The following is an 11,793-nucleotide window of genomic DNA, read 5'->3' as shown; positions in this document are numbered from 1 at the left end:
CAGCAAACAAGCTTCACTCACAACTTGAGTCGAAACTTGAGTCGCTTTTGCTTTGAGCCTGGCCCCCAACTCGTTTGTCGTGGCTCCAAAATAAAAAAAAAAAAATGAAACTACAAATCTTGTCGCTCAGCTGTGCTCGCTTTTAATTGTGCTAACTAGACTTGGCCTTACGCAATTCCAAATCAAATTAAATCAAAGCGCCTGATGAGTCACACACACACACACAGCTAGTGAGATCGGAGAGACCCTAGTCTCAACCTTCGCCTCGAGTCGCAACGCGTCGTTATGCCTAACCAAAATATATGAATCCAAGTCGCGACTCTGCATCATGTAATTAAGAAGTTTGATTTTTTCGTTTTGCCCAGAACTGAAAAACCTTAACTTCGTTGCTTAGAAGGCCTCCTTTCATTTTGTACTTCTCTATAAACATAGTGTATATACATACATTTATAATATTGTTTTTGGCTGCTGCTAATCGATGCTGAAGTGGAGCGTCGTGCATCTTGTATGCAATTCGCGTTGCCGCTGACCTTGTGGCCAATTTTGTCATTGTTCTTGTTCTTGTTGGCTGCTGCTGCCACAGAACCGGAGCTAAAATGTCTCCAGACGGTCCATAAAGAAGCCGGCACCCGAAAGCTTCTTTTTGCCAGGGCAGAAGTAAATGTGTAAGCGGAGGGCATTTTATATTTATCACTAAATGAAGGCTTGAAGAAGTCCTCTAAAACTAAATATTGCATACTCGATCTGTGTAGCTATCGGGCAATGCCTGAGCAGACACTCATAAGAACCTCCGTGTAAGAGCTTCAAACTCACAAATTAAAATCTCTTCAAAATTGTCGCTTATATTGATGGTTTGTGCTAAGCGAGGGCCTACTGTAGCTCGAACAAACGGCATCAGTTAAACCACTTTTGTATCTTGGTACACACTTGCCAGCGCCTCTGCCAGCCCAAAGGTATTAAATCTTCGACATTTTAAGCTCTTTCCGCTCTTTCCAATCCCGACACCTTTTATTTTTTGTGCACTTTCAGTCTGGAGCGCATTTGAATGTGTATTTAGCCTGATTTATTTTAGGCGCCTGCCACGCTGACTAGCATGCCTAATTAGCCTGGTTTATTTTCGACTTTAGACAGGAACAGCTTTCAAGGCCTCTCACAATTCGCATAAATCATAATCACATTAGGCAGGGGCTGGGCTGAGGCGTGCACAAAACACAACTTTTGCTTCCACGAGTCGCCCACATCAGATCATTAAAATTAAATAGCACGAATTATCTATTATATAAACAAATAAAAATTACAAATAGCAAAAGTTGATTTCTCATTACAACTCTGAGGCACGCACCGCAAAGAAAAAGTGCTTTAGTTGGGAGTGCCTGACTAAGAGATGCCCTAAGCGCTGGTCGAGCTGCCGCTACAATCATTCTAGCTTTTTTCTAAACACATATCCTCACAGAAATACGCAATTTACACTGGAGCTGTGCTTCTTTCCCTTCCGTCCTATGGAAAACATGTTCTTGTCTAACTTGGGTTTTTATTTTGCGACCCTTATGAAATTTTCAGGGCATAAATGTATCATCCGAATAAGTTTAAATGTCCAGGCTCAAGATAATTTTCATACCCAGAATTATGTCTCCAGCTCTTAAAAGCTCCGATTTGTGCTTAAAAAACATATCGATCTCACAAAAACAAAATAAGTCATCAATGATATACAGGGCATATATATGATATTCAAGGCCTGAAGTCTCTCGTATCGTCTCTGAGATCCACTCACTATATTATATAGAACATATGTACATGTGATCAGGGAGGCCTCCCTCTGTCTGCTGCATACATTTGTACAAAATCATTATACCCGTCCTAAACATTTTTAATGGGCAGAATGGGCAATGCGGCGGCTAACGAGGCGGCTCAAAGCGCCAGTAAATTGTCCGTCCGTAATTGATAAACTGGCCAAATGTAGTGGCTTTGCGATTGACTGAGTTACTTAGTTACTCACACACACACAAAAATAAGCAAAAAAAAAAACACTTCCAAATTTTGTGCAGTCGAAATTGCGCGCAATCATCTTTTACTTATTTTATTTTTATTTTTTACTATTTCAATTGCTTGCTAATTGTTTTAATGGGCGCTAAATGCAGCTGCTTCAAATTAAGAGCGAATTATTGGCAACTAAAATAATTAAAGCCCCCAACTTTTTAGTATGCGCTTCCTTAGTAGTTTTATACCAAACATTTTGCCGCAAGGTTGCTTTTCGTGTGCTCCAAACGTTTTAATGGTAGAGCTTCCGACTGTGTCGACAGCTGTAAAATACATCAAAAGAAACGCAGCTGCTTCATTTTTAGAGCCGCCAACACGTTTCTTAATTTTTAAAACAAACAAAAGTCTATCACAAAACATTGCAAATACTAACAAGAATCTTAACTTATAATTTCTTACAGAGTATGTTTCGTATTTATAAAACAAACAAAACTCTAGTACAAAATATTCCGCAGACAAACAACAATCTTGAGTTATACACTTTTGAGCTATAAATTTAAACATTTCGCAGTAAGTTTGTTTAGGACATCTTTATTTTATACAAAAATCTAGTAAAAATCTTTAGCTACAAAAACTTTTCGTAATAATAGTGTAAACGTTGTGCAGCAACTTCATTTAAGAACTTTTTGTTGAGCTACGAAAATGTCCATTGGAACTATTTGGTTTATTGTGGTTTATTGATGTAAAGTTAAAGATACAAAAATAAAATAAAATGCTAGATAATTGCAGGATAGGGTATTTGTAGTTCGTATACAGCGGAGTAGTTACGTTATTTTGACAATAACCAAGAATTCTTATAGCCAAGAGCGCATTGACTTCAATTCTTGCTTGCCTGCTGCTGGTCAGCCGAAAGCAAAAAAGCATAGGCTCAAGTATCGAGATTTTAGTGCCTAGTTATTATTATTGTTACGCTTTTAAAGCCACACTCTCGACAAGTTCTGAAAAGCCTGACAGACAGACTGACTGACTGACTGATTGGCTGACTGAGTGACTCGCTGTTGCCGTAGGAAGTGTGTATATGTGTGTGTGTGTGTGTTGCGATTACTTTGAAGTGCGCACCGAAATTGCAGATTATTGAGAAAACTATTTTCGATGCTGGCCATTAAAACTAATTGGCAAGCAGCTGAGAACGCTTAAAGCTCATATGTATTTATGGCCTGCAATTAGGTCGTGCCTATTAAAAATTGTATGAACCCAAAGCCATAGAGCATATCTCATTGCGTGTATGCCCCTCCGGCGGCTCTGGCCGGGACAAGGTCAAGTGTAAATTGATTTGATCTCGACTCGTGTCGTCGCGTCGCGCACTTCAAATGCATGTGTAAAACAATTTATACATTTTGGCTGCCCTGCCCCCCTCCCCCCAAACAAAAAAACAGTTTCGGTTTAATGATGTGCCAACGTTCCAATATGGCACTCATTTACACATTCGCCCCGATCTCAGATCGCCGATATCAAAGCCCGCTGCCATTTATGGTAGAACCGAGCGATTGGCGCGAACTTGCCTGTCATCTGCAACAAATCAGCTGTCATAAGCCCAAAGCAGCGAAGGCATTTTCATTTTTGTATATATACATTTTTTTTTTTTTTGGTGGTTTTTACAATCACTTTCAAAAGTCCCACAATAACAATAAAAGCAACAACAATAAGACTGCTCTGGCGAGCTGATGCTTGACTGGGAGACACCCTTTAACTATAACTTTCCTACTTCTGCTATAGGAAAAATAAAATCTATTTGTGAAATTTAAACATATATAAGAAGTAAAAGATTCAATAATAGTATTTATTCATTCTTTTATAATAAAGAATTGAAAAAACTTGATGCTTGATACACATTTCCACCCGGATTGGGGGGATTTACTGAAAAGCGTGAAATACGTCTCGATAAAGGTCGCACATAAAACATTTGAGCCGCATTTGTATCTAAAATAGGTAGATTTTCCAAAATCTGTCGAATTTTTTTTTTTCAAATTAATTATCTTTCAAAATGAGCTTGAATCCAATCGTGTGATAAACAAAAGTCTCATCAGCTATCATCTGAGATATACTGCAAATTTCTGGCTCTTAACTTACCCTATCAATATTTATTATATAATATTATTTATATTATATAATATTTATTTATATTATATTATTATGTATTTATCTATTTGAGGGCAAAGAGGAGACATTATTCCAAGTTTATGGATGCAAGCTCATAGAGTTACCGAGCTGAATGCAGTCAAACAGACAGATAAACAGGCAGACATGACTATATCGACTCAGTTTGTGCTCTTGATCATGAATATATATGCACATTTTAAAAATGTCTGATATACCAACATGCACAATAGGAGGGTATATTCAAATCGTTTGATATTTATGTAAATTTCCAATTTGAATATTCCCCTCTCATAGACAACTTCAATGGGTATACCCTGTATACATAAAGACAAGTGTATCTAACCAACTTGCTGATAATGATCATTCGACGAAGAAGCATTGAGAAATGCACAATTAAAAGTGGCAACTCGAGTGGTGCTCGCCATTCACCTGCAGCAGGCTGGCAGGCAACAGGCGGCTGACTCTTGTAGTCAGCTCGTATCATTAGAATGTCTTTTAATGGTGATGCCCCCAACTCAGCTCTTCCAACTCTATTGCAGGTGGTGAAGAACACGAAAGACAAACTTGGCAACTTTGCCGCCGAAACACTGGACAGCATCACGGAGCGTTTCCGGCTGCTGCATGGCCAGCTGCAGAATGCCCAACTGCAGGCCATTGAGATGCTGCGCGAGTCCAGCCTGTCGCCGCAGGTGCAACTAAATATGGCAATGAGCCAACTGAATGGCTATGAGACAGTTCTAAAGGTGAGCAAAGCACCGTCCCTCCCAAATTGCATTTATCTATTTAATTGTCCACCTTTCCCTAGAACCTACGCCAAATCCTGCACAGCGGTGTCAATGATCGTCTTGAGGTGCCGCAGGATATTTGGCTCAAAGATGTTATTGTGATTGTCACTGAGCACCTGGAGAAAATACCCACCTATGTGCAGGTTACCAAGATCAACAACAATCCCTATCAGTAAGTGTTTAAAATTAAGAATCTTTTTTAATATTTATTTATATATTTATCTAATAACCAATGCCAACATTTTATTATATAACCTTATAATAATTATAAATGAAAAGAATGCATAAAGCTGAACGTCAAAGCTATTAGTTTTTAAAGAAAGAATTCCTTAAAGAGCACATATCTATTTTGTATATATAATTATACTTTGTTCCAGAGGTGCAAAGTACAGCTATCTTTTAAACCAATAAATGATTACCGATTTGATACACCTAAATATAATTTCGCATAGAATCGGGATTTACAATGCTTTACTATTAAAATACTTTGGCACAGGTTGACCTGTGATTTGGTTCTAGGTTTAATTCAAAGAGAGTAACATGTAGTTTCGGTTCGTTTTCGAATAAACCTAATATGCATATGTACATATATCTGAACCTTAAAGATTATAACTTTAAACACTGAGACTAAACATATATTTGCCGTGGCCAGTTCCGTCCTAACTTATAAGAACGAATCCCTTACAGCCCACAAACGTAAAGCTGATCTTTTTAATTTTTAAAATGTATTCTAATAAATAAGTAAAACTAAAGTCCTTTGGTGTATACTTTAATTGCTCAAAATTTTCTGAACTGTTTTGTCCTCTGACAGCTTAAACACCACCAATAATCTATCGGAACTGATTGAAAAGCATTTTGAGTGCCATTTTGTCGACCCCCAAATTAAGGTGCGCTTCAATAACGAGTACGGGCATCAGAGCACCATCTCGGATAGTAGCCAGCCGCACAACTCGTGCGAATCGAGCGTGAGCAATTCCTGGCCGGACCAGAAAGCAGCTCATCTGTCTCCTACTACGGGCTCAGCACACGGCAAAAAGCAAAAACGTCGTCCCAAAAAGATCAAAAGCAGCTGCAGCTCAATGAATAGCAACGTTGGCGAGCAACCGGCTCAACAGCACAACTTTGTGCACACATTCTCTGCGATGGATATCAGCAAGTCGAATTCGATGCAATCCGCATCCAATAATCTTTTGAATCCTATGGGCGGCTGGTTCCACACTGATGCAATGGTGCGTGTCCGTTCGATACAATCCCCGGAGGATTTCTACGTGCAGTGCATCAATGCGGCCCAACGCATACGCGAGCAATTGGAGGCATTTGCCGAAACGCCCGACTGCAAGCCACCAGACGTCATTGTGGTGGGTCAGCAGTATATCACGTGCCACAGTCAAACCGAAATGGATCGCTGGCATCGTGCACTAGTCAGCCAGAAGGCGGAAATGCGTGATATCTATAATGTCTTCTTGCCGGACATCGGTCTCTCCCATATGGTGCACAGCAACAAGTAAGCTAATCTTTGCTTTAAATAAATTCATTTCAAATTAATCTCAAATCACGTGCAGCTTCCGTCGGCTGCCCGACCATCTGGCAACGCTGCCGTATGCCGCCGTCCACTGCAGCCTGAAGCAGCTGATGCCCAGCAATGGCGGTACCGAATGGGAACCACAGGCGGGCGCCTTTCTTAAACAGATGGTGCAAGAGTACGTTCAACAGTTATCAATTCATCATTTGGCTAGAAATTTATGGAATGACTGATTGGGTGACTGGCTGATTGATTGATTAAGCAACTGACAGAGTGATCGATTAGTTGATGGACTGATTGATTAAAATATGAACTGAGATGCTGATGGATACTCTGATTGATCAGTCATCCAGATTGACTGATCGTATGATGGACTGACTGATTAATTTATAAACTGACATCAATATGTTAGTCTTAGATAAGTTGATTGATGGTCATGATTGAGTGATAGAGACATTGATTGAAGATGGATTAACTGTCTGGTTCATTGCTTAATCGATAAGTGGACTTATTGATGGATAGACTGATTGATTGATAAGCCATTTAAACTTATTAAACCAATTAACTGGTTGGTAAACTGAATTATGTACGTAGGAACTGATTGTGTGATAAACTCGTTGAGTGATTTGATTGAGCAGGGACTAACTGACTAATATATGACTGACTAATGAATAAATTGAATGATTCCCTAGTGGACGGGTAATATAATTGAATAGTTTACTAAATGATTGAAAGACTGGTCTATAATTTGGGTATAAAGAAAAAAAGGGATGAACTCCCTTCCTTCTATCCAGCTGGAATCTAAATTTTGTATTCAATTTTTTCCGCTAGCAATCCAGTGCACGTTACCGTTATGCACGCCTCGGGATCACAGCTCTACGAGGATCTGATCGTAAACAACTACGAGTCAAACATTTCGGTGCGTGAATCTTTTTTATATACAGGGATGGCACGTGCACGTGGACTTGCCACCACGCAGGTACCGCAACCACAACAATTGATGGCGTTGCAATCGCAGAGATTGCCGAAATTTGTGCCCCATGTGGGGGATGTGCTAATAATCCAGATGCTCCATGTTGAGCATCCGCAAGAGTTCTATGTTATGCCACACGAACTGGAGCTGAAACGATGCACTCTGCAGCGCGAGCTGCAAGGCTTCATGGATCACCTGAGTCTCAGCCAGCTGGAACCCATCTATTTGGGTCGCCTTCAGCTGAGCTGCGTGATACAGTCGGAGGGTCAATGGCAACGCGCCTGCATTGAGCATATGCTGCCCGAGGGTGAGTTGTGATCGGCAACCCAATTAGCCAGCTCCACAACTGATGTTAACTTTTCACTCGCAGGCTATGTGCGTGTGCGTCTGGTGGACAGCGGCATCTCACAGAAACTCTATTGGGATCAGCTGTTTATGCTGCCACACAAGTTCTGGACACAAGAGCTAGCCATTAAGTGTCGCCTAGCCGATGTGGAGACACTGCAGGAGCACAACTATGCTTGGACACCAGCTGCAATTGACGCGTTCAAGCAGCTAACATCGAATCCCAAACTTCAAATGGAGGTGGTCTATGTGCGCGACGAGGTGGCCCATGTCGCCATCCATTTCACGCGCAGCGGCAATGAGCAAAACAATGTGGGCGCCATGCTGGTGGCCCAGGGTCATTGTCAGTCCAGTGGCGAGAGCAGCAGAGTAATTAAACCGCAGCCTGGGCGACACTCGCAACTAGATGCGGATACCCGCAAATTGATTGAAGAGGCCAAGTTGCAATTGCAGCCATCGATGCCTTTCAAGACGTCAGATAGACAGAATCGCTCACAAATCGAGGTGATCTACGTAGAGCATCCGGGTGAATTCTATGTGACGCTCACACATTTCGTCTCGGCCCTTGCGAAGCTAAGGAAGACCGTACAAGTAAACGCCGACGAAATGTACCAGACCCATGCGCTCAAGCAAAATTGGCAGCCGGGTGATATGTGCTTTGTGCGTGTCATGGCCAAGGGGGATCTGGAGGTGCTCTGGCATCGCGGCCAGATTGTTGGCCCTACCCAAGGCGCCAACTCCAAATACAATGTGCGTCTGCGCGACATTGGCGAACTGGCCCTGGGAGTACCTTCCAGCAGCCTAACCATCATGGATGAGGTTCTGGAGCGCGTCAGCAACAGCGCCTTGTGTTGTCGTCTGTACGGCATCATTCCAAATGGCGCTGAGTGGTCACCGGAGGACATTGAGTTCTTCAAGACGCAGCTACAGGCTTACAGTACGCTTCATGTCATCGGGCATGGGCGCGATGGTGGTCGTACGCGTGTCACTTTGTGGGGCGGACACACCGAAATCAGTGGCCCCTTCTCACCGGCACGCATCAAGTATACGAACATCAATGAGCTATTATTGCAGAAAGATCGGGCTTTAAGTGATCCACTAATGTTACTGCAACAGGATCTGCCATTGTTAGCCAGCAGCAGCAGCCGCAGTAGCTCCCAGCGGGAAGATGATGATGATGATGACGCTGAATTGCTTGCCTGCCTCGAAAAGGTGGGCAGAACTACAGGTATGCATAGATATTGACAAGTTTATCAACAGCAATAATTCTCAATGGCTCGGCCTGAAGCTTAGGACATAATTTTAAGCGTGATTTTCCCTTAGCAAATTGTTCCCCAATTTTCAATGAAATAACTTAACTTGCATATGGTCTAGAAATTTATTATTTTATATACAGCCAACTGGGACATAAGCAACAAAAAATCGAACTTATGCAGTTTCATGACAATATCTTTAAAAATAAGACTCTGGTGTACGTTAAGGTGGATGGCCAGGAAAGCATGGTTATAACGACTCAAAAACACATTTCCTGTCAAAATTACAACACGCTTTACACGTTTTTAAAGCTCACTTTTATTTGATGCTTCTTTTATTTTAGGCTCCGTGACCTTGCCACAGGATTCATATTTCAAACAGGACTTCGAGCATAACGATGAAATGCCACCACTGGAGCTGCTCAAGGATTTAAATATCAACACACCCACCACTGGCTGCAGTGAGCCACCGCCGGCCTGGCTGCAGCCGCGTCAATGTAAGAAAAGTATTTTTACCGCTCTACCCACCTATGTGAATCACCAGTGTGAGGTATACCTGAGCCTGGCCACCGATGAGTCGTTTATACATCATATGCGCAATTTGCTGGTGAAGCATTTTAAGCCACTGCTGGAGAAGCAGGAGCCCAGCATCTATGTAGTGGGTCAGCCCGTTGTAGTCATCTACCACTTGGACAATCTCTTCTATCGCGGCATTGTCCAGAGCAAGCTGAGCCCCAAGGGTGAGCACAAGGTGTACTATGTGGACTATGGTAATGAGGAGAAGGTAAAGCCGGCCCAGATGTTACCCTATGCGCCGTTCCCACAGCTAAGTTCCCTGTGCTGGCGCGTGGGAATCCACGGTGTGCAGCCCAAGCAGAAGAATTACACATTGACGACAATGGACACTGTGCATCAGACAGTGGTCATGAAGCTGAGCAGCGTGCGCGTGGTGGAGCCTCAAGGGGCCAACGGGCTGCCGCAATGCCAACTCAAGGTGGGCGACATGGATATAGCCACCATGATGTTGAATAACGAAATGGCGGTACGCGTGCCACTCCAGAGTGATCATGAAATTAAACAGAAGCGCGCAGAGATCCTAAAGATCTTCAAGGTGTTCGATGAGCTAAAGCAGTTGAGCGAGTTCCAGCCGCCGATAACGGGCGGACAAGCCAATACGACAGCCCAGCCGCCGCCGACTAAAAAAAAGTACATGATGGACAGCAGAGAGATGCAGCGTTTGGATTTCCAAACCGATTTCGATTGCAAAGAGGCGGCTGAACCAAAGCTCCAAACGAGCGTCGACTTTGAGAAAGGGGACAGCGATGCAGATGATTCGATTGAAAAAAACTCAAACGAGGGATTTTCGGATGACTACGTCGACGAGGAGGTCGATGAAGGTATTTCCAATGATGATGATAATGAAAACACAGCTAGTCCCGTATCAGAGCAGGATAGCTTTATACCACCGCGGGGCATATCTGCCATGGATCAGATGCGTCGTCGCATTCAACTGCGTTATAAGGTAGTTTTGATGCTGATTCCTCATACCGTTATCTGATGGTAAGGCACATTTTGTTTATTTAGCAGGAAAGGTTGGAGAGCGCACATTTCTCGCCAATGGACACATCCACGGAGCGTTCCTATCACGACGGCGACGGATGCTTTAAGCCACAATGTCTGCCCACGGGCGTCAACCAATTTACGTGCAGCATTGACAAAGTGTTGTCTGCCACAGAGCTGCAGATAACGCCACAACTGACCGAATTTGCCAAACAGCAAATTGTTTTGGCCCAGGAGACGAGCGCATTGATCAGGGAAGCTGCGCAGCTGAATCCTGTGCAGCTAAATACATTATGTTTGGCCCGCTATAGTCGTGATAGTCAATGGTATCGCGCCGTTATCAAGGAGCTGCATCAAGCTGTCAATCAGGCGACTGTTTACTATATCGATTTCCATGACACCGAAATGTTGCCCTTTAACGATCTAAAGGTAATGCCCAAGCAGCTGTTTATGTTCCCGCTGCGAACATGCCGTGTCAAACTCAATGGCATCAAATTGAATAAAAACTTTGCGGACACATCCGTGCGTCAGGCACTCCAAGCGTGTCTATGTAAATATCCCTCAGTGTTTGCACGGGTTCACAATCCGATAAATTACAATGACAACAGTGACGATTACGATGATTCGGATCCGGGTTCGTCCAGTGATTCCATCAGACATGGCTTTAAGCTTTACGAGGTAGATATCTATGAGAACAAATACAAAACCGATCTTCTATATAAACCCTTAATTGACAGTCGAATGTTCGTATTGAAATAGTTATAAAATGACATGTTAATTAAATGTTCTCAATCAGAAGTAGCCAAAAAGAAGATGCAATTACCAATTATTTAAAACATTGATCTAATTACATATTTAAATATGTACTTTAGTTTTATTTTTCTGCTTAGATATTCCAATATGTATTTACTAATACATATACTAATCTAATATTTTTCATCTATTAAAGTAAAGATGACTTGCTATTCATTCTTTGTTTGCAGATGGTGAAAAGCTAATCAAAATGTTTAGTTTTAAAAGTTATTGGTTTTTGAAGTTTTCTGAAATGCCCATTAATTGGAATAGTTCAAATAAATAAAATATATTGTCACAGAATATGCCTCTTTTTCGCTGCGAATGAGCCCAATTGCTTGGCATTCAAAAATTCTCGCTTTGAAATCCAACCATTTAGTTTGATTACAATCTGTTCTATGGAGCTTTACACGTTCATATTACGCC

The 11,793-nt window shown here is 42.1% G+C and overlaps 1 protein-coding gene across 2 annotated transcripts in view; it reads left to right on the top strand.

The window, feature by feature from the left end:
- qin overlaps positions 1-11,670 on the top strand; it is a 69,570-nt gene extending 57,900 nt beyond the window's left edge. The window contains exons 4-11 of one of the 2 annotated variants that reach the window (XM_002056190.4): positions 4,677-4,880; positions 4,943-5,094; positions 5,734-6,426; positions 6,485-6,622; positions 7,276-7,724; positions 7,788-8,990; positions 9,360-10,537; positions 10,603-11,670. In XM_002056190.4, the coding sequence (XP_002056226.3) occupies positions 4,677-4,880; positions 4,943-5,094; positions 5,734-6,426; positions 6,485-6,622; positions 7,276-7,724; positions 7,788-8,990; positions 9,360-10,537; positions 10,603-11,334 (4,749 nt within the window). In that variant the 3' untranslated portion in view covers positions 11,335-11,670. Of the gene's footprint in view, positions 1-4,676; positions 4,881-4,942; positions 5,095-5,733; positions 6,427-6,484; positions 6,623-7,275; positions 7,725-7,787; positions 8,991-9,359; positions 10,538-10,599 lie in introns of both variants that reach the window. The other variant, XM_015170383.3, reaches the window with a different exon arrangement.
- Positions 11,671-11,793: the final 123 nt, after the last annotated feature.

This window comes from Drosophila virilis, chromosome 2 (genome assembly GCF_030788295.1).
Source record: "Drosophila virilis strain 15010-1051.87 chromosome 2, Dvir_AGI_RSII-ME, whole genome shotgun sequence".
NCBI lineage: Eukaryota > Metazoa > Arthropoda > Insecta > Diptera > Drosophilidae > Drosophila > Drosophila virilis.
Note: the sequence above shows the minus strand (reverse complement) of the source record. Positions and strands in the feature narration are given on the sequence as shown.